Raw genomic sequence first — 15,520 nt, 5'->3', positions numbered from 1 at the left:
GAGGGGTCTGTGCTGGTGGTGCCTTTGGCCCCCCTCAGTCCTGCCCTCAGTCCTGCCCTCTGTCCCGCCCCCCCCCCCCCCCCCCCCCCGCGGCTGAGCTTGGGTCCCAGAGGCCCTAAGGGGAGACTGGTTGGGCCGCGGGGGGCCAGCAGGGCTCACCTCGCCGCTGGAGGGTGGTGGCGGCCTCAATCTGGTAGTTGTGTCTGCACACCGTGTCCACCTCGGCCCGTGTCGCCTCCAGGAAGTCCTTCTGGCTGTTGAAGTACTCGGCTTGCGGCCTTCCCAGCGGGGTCAGCGCGCGGTACTCCCCCACTTCGCTGTCGAAGCGCACGTCCTCCTCCAGGTTGTAGATGTAGCTGGTCACATGCCGCACCCTCTCTGTCCCGTTGGTGAAGTAGCAGAGGAACTTATACTGGAACACGAAGTCCCCTGCGGGAAGCCGCCCTCAGGCCTCGGCCCCGGGCCAGCGCCTGGACCTTCCTCCGCTGAGACCTGCAGCCCCGCAGGACCCCACTTCAGGCCGCCCCGCCCGCCCCGCAAACGCCCTGCCTTGGCCTCAGGAACTGCCCCCTGTAGGGAGGGGACAGAGGGGAACTAGTCTCAGGGGACGCCCTGGGGCCTGGGATCACCCCTGAGCCTGACACCCCTGGGAGGGCGGTCCGAGATCTCACATCCCCGCCCCGCCTCAGGGCGGTCAAGACGCCCCTGTGAGGTCCCCTTTCCCACAGAATCCGGGAACCTCAGAGACCAGCGTCCCCACAGGCTGAGAGTCCAGGGAGCAATGACAGAAAGCCTGGACCCAGCTTCCTCCCACAGGCTCGCTCTCGCCCCTCCTCCCTGGCACAGAGCCTTCCCCCCACTCAGTGAGATCCAAGGGACCCCCCCCACCCACACACCCCCAGAAAGGGAGGCTCATCATGGAAAGCGCACAGGCTCCAGCTGGATCCCAGGTGGCTGTGCCGGTGGCCAGCGTGGACGGGCTGCTCAGAGCACCCAGAGCATAAAGGTGATTGTGGAGAGACCAGGACACCTACACTGGGGGGCAGGAGACTGACAGCGTTTACATGGAGACAGAACCCTGTCTGAAATAAATGGCTTCTCAGCATTTCACCCCTCTTCACTTCCCCTTTCTCCTCAGTCCAGTCCTCCATCAACTCAAGACTCAATCCCCCACTCACTGTGGGACCCTAAGTCCCTGGCAGGAGGCTGAGGCCTGCCTGTGGCTCCAGCTCAGCTGCCCAGATGCCAGGGTTTGCTGCCAGCCCTCCCCTCAGGCTCAGGGACGGGGAGCCCTTTCCCCAAATCTGACCCCACAGACCTGCCCCACACATTTCCCCAACCAGAGCCCCATAGTCTTCAGTCCAGACAAGGTCCTGAGGACAAGCCCTGCTGTCTCTTCTTTGGAGAAACTCTTTCTTCAAAAATAACCGTTTTCCTGTCACTGGCAGTGGCCAGTCTCTGCCCTCCCATTGGTCATCCCCAGGCTGGAGCCCCTGAGATGGCATGTCCTCGCCTTGTCACCAGGAGGCGGACATGAGAAGGTAGCAGCTCCCTTTCCCGAAGAGGAAATTCGTGATCACAGACTGTTCTCAGGTCACAGCCACCCCTCCCCCAGCCCAGGGTCCTCAGAGCCCACCCCTGGCTGGTGGGGCAGCTGCCCTGCACTCACCTGGAGAGTCTCTGCCCTCAGCCACTGGGGCCCTCAGCGCCACCAGCCACACCATCACAGCTGCTGCCCAGGGGCCTCCGGGGGGCCGCAGAGCCGGCTTCCCAGACATGATGGAGCACAAAGGAAGAAGTAAGGGGAGTGAGCCCGGCTCCACCTGATGACTGATGTAGCCACTTGAGAGAATAAAAACCTGAGAAAGTGGCCACACAGGGTCTGACTGGAGAGTCCCCAGGAAAGGAGCCAATCAGCACTGGAGCTGACCCGCCTCATCTGTCTCCGGGCAGATGCTTTCTCTGGAGGTGCTTCAGCCAGTGCCTGGAACCCAGCCTGCATCCCATTGCTCTGGGTGAACATTGGAAAACTTTCTCTCAGTTTTAGAAGGTGAACGCCTTAGGGGCTTAGAGAACCAAGAGAGAAAGGTGATTCAAGAGTGGACATCTTTGTGATATTCAGTTAAAACCTATTGTCCTTACACTTGAGATGTTCAGCAGGGAAATAAGTGGGGATCATGTACCAGGGAGAGAAAATCATTGTCATGGAGATGCTCCCTTCATTGTCTTAAACACGCAGGAGCCTGAAGTTGTGGTGGGAAGAGCAGGGCCTTGAGAGGAATGGTCTTGAGCTGCAGCTCCACCTCGAATGCGCTTTATGAGACAACAAGTTACTCACCCTCCTTCAGCCTCAGGCTTTTCTTTGGGAAATGCGGATCATGTTTCCTGCATTTTACATCTGCACCTTCATACGCACACACTCACAGCAATGTGACTGCTCTAAGTGCAAAGCGCTCCGCTCTGCTGCACGTGTGGCTGTTGGGAATATCACACACAAAATGCCCCAGCCCTGCTGGCCAGTGAGGCTTCCTTATGGGAGAATTACTGCATTTGTGCTCTTTGAATGAACGTATTTGAAAGTTAAGTTGATTTTTCTTTTTCTTGTTTGTTTGTTTGTTTGATGCAGCCTATTGCAAGCTCTTAAAACTCTCCATGTGAGGTTTTCTCAGCCTGCCACCAGGGCAGGCCACAAGAGCTGGGGTTTAATGGTCGTGGGGGTATCTGCAGGCTCAGCATAGATGAGAATAAATACCCCGCTCCCTCCCTTCTGCAGTGAGATATCTGAGGGGGTTCTACATTGAAGTTGTTTTTTCTCTTCTAAGCTCTTCGGCTGCTTCAATCCTCCCTGGACCATGAAGCAGGTTCATCTGATGTCACAAAGGCACAACCACCGACATTCACACCAACAGGACACGGGCACCTGTAGCTCCAGGTCAGAGAGCAAAAACATAGGGAAGCACCCTGGGGCCTGACAGTGTGACTGTGGGAGCAGGTGTTCACACTCACAGCTCGTGCTGTGCTGCCCCTGAGCATCAAGCCCCACAGGCGAAACTATTGATGTGGTTTTTAATCAATGTATTATTTATCAGGCTCCCCTCGCCTATGCCTAGGGGTAGTACTCAATGGTTATAGAGCAATTAAGACGATGCCTGGCAAATATTAATGAACAAGATAGCCTCTCTCTCTCTCTCTCTCTCTCTCTCTCTCCTTCCTATATTTTAGGTTCTCCCTTTAAATTTGAGGACAGGATCTGAAAGCTGAATATAGGAATTCACCAGGTAAGAGAAGCAAGGAGGGGGCAACAAGATGTTGCATTAGTGGCACGTGGAGGCTGTGAGTGGGTCTCGTTTTCTCCGTTGGGTGCATCACTCCAGAGCACCTGTGCCAGGGGATCGTCCCTGGGCTCTGACCAGCAGTGCTGGGTCAGGGTCAGGGTCACTCCAGAATTAGGGTGGAAGCTTAAGTGAGGAACATCCAACTCAGACCTGGAATGGGGGTGGGGGACAAGGAAGAATAGAGAGGGAACTTGAAGGTGCCTCCGTGCCCTAAGCCCCACCTCAGGGTCCCTCAGAATCAGCAGAGGCCTCTGGCCCATCGCCTCCCTCCGTTCATATGTGGATATTCCATCAGTTCTGCTCTGGGCCCTGCACTCGGTTCTGCTCTGGGCCCTGCACTCGGTTCTGCTCTGGGCCCTGCACTCGGTTCTGCTCTGGGCCCTGCACTCAGTTCTGCTCTGGGCCCTGCACTCGCTTCTGCTCTGGGCCCTGCACTCGCTTCTGCTCTGGGCCCTGCACTCGGTTCTGCTCTGGGCCCTGCACTCGGTTCTGCTCTGGGCCCTGCACTCGGTTCTGCTCTGGGCCCTGCACTCGGTTCTGCTCTGGGCCCTGCACTCAGTTCTGCTCTGCTCTGGGCCTTGCAGCTGAGGCTGCATCAGGCCTGGGGATTCCTGGGTCTCACAGGCCTCTTAGCACAGACTTCTCTACTAGCAACAGGGTTGTCAGCTTAGACTCCTTTTTCTGATTGGCTAAAATCTCATCTGAAAGGTCTGGTTGGGCTTCTGCCAGCTGCTTCCCTGACTCAGTCAGCATTCTCTACATTTTCTGGATTTCTCTGCACTGTTCCCATCCTGGCCACAGTACTCAGGGCAGCTGCTGCTGGCCTGGCCTGGCTTGGGAGGAAGGCAACATCCCGATTCCAGCACCTCACCTGAACCACCGGCCGGGCCACTGTGGAGGCAGGGCCCTTAGGGTGAGGGAGTTTGGGTCACGTGATGAAGAAGCAACCATTAACATGAGTCCAGGTTATGGGAGGGAGACTCCCCAGTGATGTTTTCTGTTCCCTGAGTTGGAAGGTTAAGCTTGGGGACTCCTTCCTGGTGGAAGTTCAGGGAGAACCCGCCTTCCCTGGAATCCTAGGAATCTGCGCTGGTCAGTGGGGTTCACTGTGAACATAGTATCATCTGTCACCAAAGCGCCATCCAGGACCCATTCTGTATTCATGCAGGAACCAGAAACATTGTTCATTTTAAAGGGTCTGTGGCCTCCTTAATGCAGCAGTCACATAGAAATCCTGTTCCCAGAACATTATTTCCCTTTAATTACAATTCATCAAGCATTTATCCCTAAATTTTTCTAAATCTTTATGGAGCTACTCACATATGTCCCCATATGAACCCTTAGGTAACCAGTTATATGCATTTCCCATGACACATACAACGTAGGTCCTTTCTCCACACAACCTATCTCTCCTTAAAATCACATTTTAGAGCAGGGGTCCTCAAAATTTTTAAACAGGGGCCCAGTTAACTGTCCCTCAGACCATTGGAGGGCCGGACTATAGTTTTAAAAAAAACTATGAACAAATTCCTATGCACACTGCACATATCTTATTTTGAAGTAAAAAAAAAAAAACAAAAAAAAAATTTCTATGATTTTTAATCCCTACCACTTACCCCATCATTACAGAGAGAAAAGGGGGAAGGGGGGAGCACATTAGATGCATTTGACCATGAACCCCCTGCCTTTCCCTCTGAAGTGCCAGCACAGACTGCCATTTAATGACAACTTCAGCTCTCAGACCTGGTCCTCCTCTCAATGGGCTCACAAATGTGGAAGCATGAGTGCAAACCAGAGTCACACACAAACGGATGAGAGGAGAACACAGTGAGTGCAGTTTGTGAGCCACATGGCCCAGGAGGACAGACTTCACCGTCTGGACTGGATTTAGAGGAAGAGGGACTGGCCGCTCCTCACTAGCTGCTGCCACATGTCTAAGAGCCCTGTCCCGGCCGCAGGCTGAGTGTCCTGCACTCCCCACCCAGGATCAGGGTCCCGGGCGGCTCAGCTCCGACACCTCTATGCAGCCTTGTTTCCTGCAGTTCTGTCCCCCTCCCTGAAACCCAGCAGACCCCAGAGGGTGGGTACTATACAATGCTTTTATACCCCTACAGCGTTAAGGTCCTGGGTTTCAAGGATGAAAATACAAGGATACTCCCTTCTAGAAGTTCACACGTGGAAGTGGAGACACACGTAGGGAAAAATGAGAAGACAAAAGTTTGCAGCAGCCACTAAGGGGAATGGCATACACACTGACAGTGTTGAAGGTTCAGGACACAAAACTATAAACTGGTAATGGTGGCTGTTGGTTTGCTTTCTTAGAATAGGCTGGCAACATAGGGCCAGAGGATTATTGTGGACTAGAGGCCCAGTGCATGATTGAATCATGCACGTGTAGGGTCTCCTACATGCTTTCGCTTTTCGAGGTGGAGCTGGGTGCCTGTTCGCTGGTGCACCAGGCCTTTCAGAAGCCTCCGGCTTGGTGGAGGCTTCTGAAAGGCCTGGTGCCAGAGCAGACAGGCACCCAGCTCCCCCACTTTTGATGGTCCATGGCCGCCGAGGGGGGCTGCAGCGGACACCTGGCTACCCTGCCTTTGAGAGGCGCAGCCCTCAGCAGCCGCGGATCTGGCCATTGAGAGGAACAGGGGGCAGGAGTCCCGCCCCCTGCGCCTCTCAACTGCAGGGTAGCCCCCCTCAGTGGCAGCGGATATGTGCCTCTCACCCCGAGTCCCGCCCTCCAGCCTCCCGCCGCCCAATCGTGGGCATAGCGGAGTGATGGTAATTTACATGTTACTCTATTATTAGATAGGATTATTCTTGAATAATAATTTTTCCAGATGAGCACAGGGAGTGGACAGTGTAGAGGTCATGACAGGACTGAGACTTTCAGGTGCACTTCTCAGAGGAGGTGATGGCTCAGCGATAAAGGGCCTTTCCAGGCAAGAAAGCTTACCAGGGTGCAGAATGGGAAGTTTGGCAAGGCTTGGGGGGTTGGGAAGGGCACTCACATCATGTGATTTGGTATGATTAGAGGGTGGGATTCAGGTGTACAGTTCTTTGCACCATTGAAAGTCACCTGACTCTTCTTCACAGTATGACAAAACAGGCGATTTAAGCAGAGGAGTGTCATGACAAGCTTTTCTGTTCATAAAGCCACATGGAAGCAGATCTTTTATGTGATACAAAAGGATCCAGGTGCACTGAGGACCCCAATCCACCAAAAACCAGGGAACCAAACAATGACCAGTTTGCTAAATTTACTAAAATTATTAATGTACTCGAAACTCATTTCTTTTTTTATATTTCTAAAGTTTGTTTAAAATATGTTAAGCCATAGTTGATGGTTGGTAAGTGAATTGGAGGTCTGTGAGCCCTCCTGCTCCCTGGCCCCCATTCTCTCGTTCTCTAAGACTCTGCTCCATCTTCTGCCAACAAGCAGCACAGGTTCCATGAAGCTTTCTAGCAAATGCATTAATAAACACGGAATGAAACGGGACAACTACAATTCACTGACAATTTCAGAAGTTGTTTAAGATGCTTCAAATGTAAACTGGAATAAATATTTTAAATGGTTAAAATATTTTGGTTAAATTTAGTGTATTTACTAGTAACAAATTTATTCTGCAGAGAAATTAGCAAAGAGCCTTTAAAATGCTAACGTTTATAAAACTTTTAAAAGGATTTGATACCAATATAAACTGAAAAATTTCTCTCTGAAATGTTAACATTTTTAATGTTCATGAGAAAATTAATAAATGAATTCAATAAAACTATTCCTCAAGCAAATTGTGGTAAATTGCTAAATTTACTACATCTGGTCAGTATATCAAACTGATGCATGGGCTAAATGGATGTTCTGGCAATTTAGCTGACTGAGCCATTAGAGACATGAGTGAGCAGGAACCTCCACCACAAGTTGTTCTTATCCAGAACTTGTTCCTGGACCCGACTTCCCAAATATAACACCCTCCAAAGAAAAAATCCCCAGACACGTGGGGAACCTGAGAGAAAGAGGAAGGAAATTGGGTTTAGCACCAGGAGCTTTCACGTGTTGGTTCCATTCTGATCAGTGTGCATGAACAGTGTCAGACCCCTCCTGGAGTCCTACCCATCCATCGTTCCTCTTCCCATGCTCTGCCACCTTTCACAGTAACTGACCATGTAGGCCTACGGACCCTCTTTGTGCCAGTGGCCCTACAATGTTGATTCAGATGAACAGGTCTAATGGGACCTGGGAAGGAGGGTCAAGGAGGAGCAACCTGAGATTGACAGGTTGTAGCATTTGACCCTTTGGAGAACCGAGGAACACTGCTCACTCAAACACTGGTCTGGAAGTCATGCCTGAATGTTCCAACTCTGCCTACACGCTCACCCTTGCCCCTCTGATCTGCACTGCAGCTCCCCACTGGACCCTGTGTCTTTCTAATCCCAATACCTCTGTTCCCAGAATCTCTGGTTCCAATCATTTTCAGAGAAGGGAGAGACACCAGTCTGCGAGGCTGACGGGCATTGTGGAGAGCTCCTCATTATCATCCAAGGGCAGGAGAGGAGAACCCAGGCTGCTGCTAAGGACTTGCTGAGACTGAGACTTCTCTCCTGATCCATTTCTTCAGGCTCTTTCTTCCTGTCACTCTCCTCATCCACTTCCCACCTCGATGGGGTCGCTCAGCACTCACCTACACATGTCACTCTTTCCTGCTCACCTCTGGCTTTTATTTCTCTCTCATCTCTGTTTCTGTTTTCCTCTTGATTCCTGGGATATTTCCAGAGACCATTCTTTCCCCTGCTTCTATCTGTGGTCACCATGTTGCTTTATCTTCAGAAAAAACTGTAATATCTCTCCATGAGATCTTCATAATGTCACCTTCTTCTATATGTGCTTAATAGTAAAGAGAGGCTCTAATATTCAACTGTATAACAGATATCATAGCCCCACCTAAACTCACACCCAAAGTCATGGCATATGCAAAACAGTGTCATCAGCAATAATATGTGGGTGAGAATGATCTTATATCCTCTATATGAGAACTTACGCAGTTCTGCGTGGCCAGGGAGTGAGGTGGGTGTTATGCTACAGCCACCATTATTCTCAGCCCCTCTGATAGTCTGACTTGGAGAGGAAAATGAAGCCAGAATGAGGTCACAGTTCTGCATATGGAACTAGATCAGCTGAAGTCTCTGGCGTCTCTCAGAAACTCTTCTCTCCAACATTCAGCATACTCACTGGACTCTGAACCACTGAATATTGGCAAAAGTCACACAATCCATGGTCACTGCATATTCTTTCAGTGAATTCGGATCTGCTCAGAGAAAACAGGCAAAGAAAACATTTAATTAAAAAGATATACCCAGCCATAACTGGTTTGCCTCATTGGATAGATTATCAGCCTGCATACGGAAAGGTCCTGGGTTCGATTCCGGTCAAGGGCATGTACCTTGGTTGTGGGCACATCCCCAGTAGGAGGTGTGCAGGAGGCAGCTGATCGATGTTTCTCTCTCATCCATATTTCTGACTCTCTATCCCTCTCCCCTCCTCTCTGTAATAAATCAATAAAGTATATTAAAAAAAAAAAGATATACCCGAAGAGTGGACCAAATAATATATGTGCATTGTCACATTATGGTTAAGTACAAGCTTCATGAACTACTATTTTAGGGCAAATAAACATCTCAAGACTCACTTTCGTCATTATAATGCAATAAAACAAAACCTTTATTGCATAGCTATTGTAAGAATTAGAAATAATTATCGTTAAGCAAGATTATATAGCATATGTGTTTTGGGTAGTGAAGATATCCTATATAATAAAGAGCTAATATGCTAATGGTCATGACGCCCTCACACTATGATGCACTCATGCAGGGGCCTGATGCGGTGGGGGCCAAAAATGGCGGGGATCTCCCTTTTCCGCGTCCTGCACGGTAAGAGAGATGAACGAACCGGTCCTAAATGGAGGCGGCCAGGGATTGAGAAATAATAGAAATAAAGAAAACAAGACGCAGAAATAGATTCATGAAGCTGGGGCTGGGTGGCGCGCCATCTTTCCTCTCTCATGGAGAGGCAGCATGACGACGACCCTGAGCCACCCAGCAGGTTTATCTTATATCCCCAAAATCCAGGAAGTAACACCAAAACTTAGGATCAAAGGAGCTTATTTGCATTCTTAACTAGGCCCCAGCATTACTGGATTTACATGTCTAGACCCGCCCCTGCTGACACCTGGGCTGCTATGAAGTCAGAACTGATTAGCATGTCCAGCCTTATTGGGGAAGCATGTTCCCAGGGCGTGAATCGGCGGCCTATGCCCTGAGTTCAGCTGATGATAATTAAGGAAATGCCCAGATGCCCCCCAGGTGGCCCTCTACATCTCACCCTTTCTGTTGTTTTTAAGCTACTATAATAAAAGTAAAATTTAAACATTAAGAATAAAGCTCTAATATTAACACAATTGCAAACAATGCCAATGCAAAACTAAACTACATACATGTTATCATTTTCAAAACTTGAATGTCAAGAGCAAATCTCTGGCTATTAAATAATAACAAAACAATGCCAATGCAAAACAACAATAAGACAAATCAGAACTATGGATAGGTTAACATTTTTTACTACTAAATGAAAGAAAGTCTCTTTTGCTGCTGGTGTATATTTACTCAAGAGTCCTTGGACTTGGCTGCGCAAGACTTTGCAGAAGACTGGCAGCTAATAGATGCTAGCATGAGTAGGAACATGGTTGAAGAAGTAGCCTCAACTTCTTGCTTTTCCACAATCTGCTGCACTTCGGTCGTTTTCTTCAGGTGACTCCATGTTGGCACCTCAGTCCCCTGTGTAGCTTAGCTTTCAGTTTTCTTCTTCTTCTGCTTTACTGTCATTAGGGCAGCTCTCAGTCCTTTTGAGTAAAGGAACACAGGAGCTTCTCTGGGTCCATTGTGGTGACGGATGTAACGCTCTGGCACTCAAATTGGCTGCATTGCTCCTTCTGGAAAGATATAAAACACAACCTCTTCCCCACATTATTACTGAATCTGATAAAACTTTTGTCTGGTTTTGTGATTCCTTCCATCTAGCTGACTCGGTGAAGGCTATTATACAGGAGGCCTGATGCCTTTCACCTGCTGTACGATCCTCTGCTCACAATTCAAAATTTTTAAAGTATAAAAAGCATGACTGAGCCTCTTTTGAGGTGACACATAACATCTGTCTCCCCCCTTTTTTTTTTAATAAATGATTTTAAGAGTACGATTGGCTCTTTCCACAATTGAGTGACATTCATTTTGTCAGATTTGATTAGATTTAAGTCCTCGGGAATTTACCCCTAAAGTTGGCACAGAGAGGTGGATAACACACTGAGGACATTGCTTCCAATAAAACATGGACATTGTCCTTCTCTAATAACATTTAAAAGGCTGAAAATTAAATGAAAAGTTTCCTCTGAATTAGTGTGCCCTATAGTAGCTGTTACAATAATTTTGGCCATACTTACCACATAAACACTATTACTATAGGTTGATGGGCTCTGTAGCAAAATCTGTTATGGCACAAATAAGAGCTTATATTTCTACTGAAATATAAAAAGTTTGAAGGATCTTTTCTCCCCTGCTGCAGTAGATCCAGCCTTTCTAGAACTGGATCCATCTGTAAAAATGGTTAATGCATGAGATACAATATTTCTTTTAATGTGGCAGTTATACTATTCCCTGTGTTAGAAATAAGGCAAGACCCCAAATCAGGGGTCCTGGTAAAAACACAAAACATCAAACATTGACTTCTATGCAGAAGGGTGTGCACACATGGTCTGTAAGCGTGCACACCGACCTTCCTTGCCCTTGGTCCTGGTCAACCTGCAGCAATGCACAGGTGCTGACTGCTAGCATGGCAAGGCATCTTCAATATTTTTATTTCTGGACTAATTCTCCTCTGTTCTTGTGAGCCACTGCTTATTCTGTGGCTGCAGTAGTTCTATCAGGTCCTCTTTGGGATCCGTTGTTGCAGGAATCCGTATGGGCTTTGGAGTTTTCTGGAAATATAAACATATTTTCGACCAAAGGTTAATAAAGAATTCTTTTCTATAAATTAGACTTGGGATCCTTTTGATTTTTGCCCAAACAATTTTCCTTTGGTTTATTTTGACACCATGTGTTTTTCATGGGTGTCTTGCTGTTTGCATTACAAATAAAAATTAATTTTCAAAGTAAAAAATTTCTAGATGTAATTTACTTTCAGGATATTTTTCCTTACAGAATATTACTCCACTATCCCCCTTATTTTTATTTAATTATTAGGAGGCTTTTGGAAAATTTTTATAATGCAGTCTTGATAACTTTAAATTTTAATTTTTTGCACAAAAATGTAACTGCTTTAGGTTCATTGCATGTTAAGTAATTTTACCATGAAATAAACTATCAATAGAAATTTTGGTTAATACTTTAGGAACAGCTTTTGTACAATTACATTTTTTTGAATATTCACTTATTTCATTTAACCAATTTAAATTAATTTGAAAACTTGACTGTTTTATTGTCAAATTTAATTCTTTAACAACAATCTTAGTTTACCATGTAAATATTAATGGAAAGGATTATTTGCATCCTTGAGAAAGCCCTGAGCATTCCTGGTGCTAGGCTAGATTTAGACATAGGGCAGCTGCTATTGGCCAACTCTCTGTTGCCTGGGTCTCAATCTAAGCTGGGCCAAGTCTGTGTATGTTGCCTGGGTCCTGATCTGAGCTGACATGGGAAGCGCGAAGCAGCCATGGGGGCAGGAGACTTCCCTCAGAAGGGGCAAGTGTTCAAGCCCCTGTAATGTTGGGGGGGGTGAGGATCTGTGCCCCACCTCTGTTGACCCCCAAATTCTCTCCTGATGGCCCCTCTGTGACTGTGCCTGTCTTAGGTTGTTCCTCCCTTGAGGAATCTTACCCGTCTTTGACTAACCAGCCATCCTCTGGGGCCAAGCAGGGTGATGTGAAGTTCAGTTCTGTCTCCTTGGTAGCCTATGCCCCTATGGCCTCCATTCCATGCCCAGCACCTGCCTTGGGATCCCCTCGCCTGCTGGCAGGGCCCCACCACTGATCACATATTTTGGGGAACCCAGGTTTCTTTTCCATGGAGGGCCCAGCTCACGCCATTGCGTGAGAGACAGATCCATGGTACCAGCCACCATGAGGCTTCAACCTCAGCATGAACTGAAAACTCAGGCAACAACTGTGGGCAATTGGATTGTGAGAAGAGGGTCCCTCTTGGCAAAAAGAGCAAGAAGGGCCAATATAGAATGCTCAAGTGCCTTCCCAGGGGGCCTTCCACAGAGTGGAAGGGATTAAATCCTTTCATGTCCTTATAAATTGCTGCCAAACATTCAAAGAATTAATTTGTAAGTTTGGGATAATTGTACAATATGCTGTTGTAAAATATCAAAAATTATAATGAAATTGTAGAATATCATGTAAGAATATTCTTTGTTCTAGGCCATGGCAATTAAATCTCAAACTGGCTATCAATTTCTTTTTGTATAGAAAAGGTTTTAACCAGTTAAAGTCTCCTAATAATTTCTAAAGTCATTTAATCTTTTCTTATCTCCACCTTCTTAGGCTTAATGCATTGGTTATCAATTACAATCCCTATGATATTTGAAGGAAACCTCTCTTTATTTCCTTCCAAAATAATTTTCAGGCTACAGAGAGTTTCATTTAAGAATCTTTGTCTTTCTTTTTATAACAAGCAATCTATATGGTTACAGCTTGAAAGGCAAGCCTCAGGCGACTAGCTAGCTATATTACAAGTGCTCTTGCAGTAAGGCTGACTACTAATTTACTTTCAGATTTATCATTTTAACAATAATCTTAGTTTACACTGTAAATACTAGTGAAAGAGAATTTAAAATTTTTTTAATTTCTCCTTTTTATTAAATTTATAATTATATTTTTAAAGTATCCTCTTAGGCTTATTTGCATATACAGAGGGATCATGGGAAGCCTTCAGTAACTTTCTTCGAAGACTTATTTAAATTGCTTACAAAGACATTGGCTTATTTAAAGGAAAGTGGTTGGCCTTTGTTATTTCAAGATGGCGGGCAGTAACCATGTGGCCAGAGGGGCAGGCAAGATGGCGGCTGCCTCACAAGCCGCAAATGTTGCTCCTCCTCTAGCTTAATTAAGAATGCAGACTACTAGGAGTCAGGATTCAACTGCTTATAAAAACATTGGCTTCTCATGTAACTTAATTTATATGAGACATTGATTATATTTTAAAATCCAAGTTATAAGGTAACTTAAATAGGTATCTTTAATTTAAAAAGCAAAGAAACTTATTTTCATGGCCCAATGAAATATCCAAAAGCTCCTCTCAAAACCTTGAAATACACTTGGAAAGATCAAACATATAATATATATTTTTATATATATGATTTAAAGATTATATACTTAAATTATCTTAAAGAATATCAATTACATTTAAACTGTATCACAGAATTCTCTTTTTTAAATCAGACCAAGAAGTAACATATTTTGAATTTCTAATTATTTAAGAGAAAACATTTTATTTTCTCAAAAAACACGTTTTTATATTTTAGGTATTATACCACATTTATGCAATTTCTCTCAATTCAATTTGCACTCTAAATTTTCAGAGTTTGCAAGTCAAATATTAGCAGTTCAACTCTTTTATATTCTTAATAATAAATTCCTAAAACACAAGACATAAACAAATAGATTCAATTTTGTCCTCTAAATCTTTCATGAGGCAAATTTAGATTAATATTTTAGCGTTTGTTTTTTTTTTCATTTCAAAATATCTAGATATTTAATAAACTTTTATTATTTATATAAGTAAGCAAACTTTTAAGATTTTTAAGCTCCAAAGCCAAACCTATTTAAAGATGGCGAAACAGGTTTGGTCTATTTAAATGTAAATGACATTCTTAAAAATGGCTATTGGCAGAAACTTGCTTACCTGAATGCTGGGGGAAGGGCAACTACTCCTTTCTGCATTAACAAGGGGCATAGCCAGTCTTTATCTGGGCTACTTTATTTTTATATGTTTTTTAACAATTTTTGAGTTTCAAATCCAATTCCAATTATTTTAAGGCATTTACTTTGGATAAATTTTGTCTTGAAGACCTTAAGGTTAAATTTTTAACACCTTTCATTAGCATTTTAAAAACTACTCTTATTATGGAAATGCCAATCTGCTGCTGGAACTAGCCTGTTTTTTCCTTTTGGTCAAATCCGCCATTTTTCTTAGGAAAAAAGGTTCTGGGTTTTTCATTTTTGTAGCCTTTTCATGATGAGAAGAGACTTAAACTTTCAGCGCTTCAATTTTTCAGGTAGCAAATCAAATACTTAGCATTTCTCAAATCAATAATACTTTTACATTTTTTTAAAATATTTATTTATTGATTTCAGAGAGGAAGGGAGAAGGAGAGAGAGATAGAAACATCATGATGAGAGAGAATCATTGATCGGCTGCCTCCCACACACCCCCTAGTGGGGATCAAGCCCGCAACCCAGGCATGTGCCCTTGGCCGGAATCGAACCTGGGACCCTTCAGTCCGCAGGCCGACGCTCTATCCACTGAGCCAAGCCGGCCAGGGCAATACTTTTACATTTTTAAGGATACATTTCAAATAAAAATATAAGGCATATTCAATTAATAGATTAACTTATAACATCTAGACTTCATACTAGGCATACTTAGATCAACATTTCAGTATTATCAATTTCAATACATTTAGATAATTTAAATTTATCATTTGATTTAGTAAACTTCCAAGTTCTTTTAAATTTCCAGCCCATAGGCTTGGCCCAGCCCTAAATTTCAAAAGGGTCACAATTTTCCTGCTGGGGAAGAAACAAACTCTCAGCCATTCATATGTAAACTTGACTATTTACTTGCTGGTTACCTGCCTCTGGCGGGAAACTTCAAAAGAGCTACCTTAGATCGCCTTGGGGAACTAGCCTGTATTTCTTTCCCCGGTTCATCTCCGCCATTTTTAAGGCCAAAACAGTCTCGGGTTTTTATTCTGTACACGGTAAAAGGTCAAGTTCAGCTCAAAACTATGCGCACTCATTTTTAAACTGGCCTTTTCCCTTTACATGTGCACAGAAATCCTGGATGCATTTATGAATTTGTAAAAGCTTTAAGTCATTAGCTGGAAAATAAATAAAGATGGCGAAGATGATTTCAAAGTGGCT

At 45.4% G+C, this 15,520-nt stretch overlaps 1 protein-coding gene across 3 annotated transcripts in view; it reads right to left on the bottom strand.

Annotated features, from left to right (window-relative positions):
• The window catches only part of LOC307105299 (HLA class II histocompatibility antigen, DQ beta 1 chain-like), a 141,272-nt gene extending 139,445 nt beyond the window's left edge, over positions 1 to 1,827 (bottom strand). For 2 of the 3 annotated variants that reach the window (XM_079781022.1, XM_079781020.1), the window contains exons 1-2: positions 1,670 to 1,827; positions 160 to 429 (exon numbers count right to left, since the gene is read on the bottom strand). In XM_079781022.1, coding sequence (XP_079637148.1) covers positions 160 to 429; positions 1,670 to 1,778 — 379 coding nt within the window. In that variant the 5' untranslated portion in view covers positions 1,779 to 1,827. The remainder of the gene's footprint in view (positions 1 to 159; positions 430 to 1,669) is intronic. The other variant, XM_079781021.1, reaches the window with a different exon arrangement.
• Between the last annotated feature and the right edge of the window lie 13,693 nt (positions 1,828 to 15,520).

The sequence above is a fragment of the Cnephaeus nilssonii genome (assembly GCF_951640355.1).
Source record: "Cnephaeus nilssonii genome assembly, chromosome: 9".
Lineage (NCBI taxonomy): Eukaryota > Metazoa > Chordata > Mammalia > Chiroptera > Vespertilionidae > Cnephaeus > Cnephaeus nilssonii.
The sequence above is the reverse complement of the archived record's forward strand: the minus strand, read 5'-3'. Positions and strand labels throughout refer to the sequence as shown.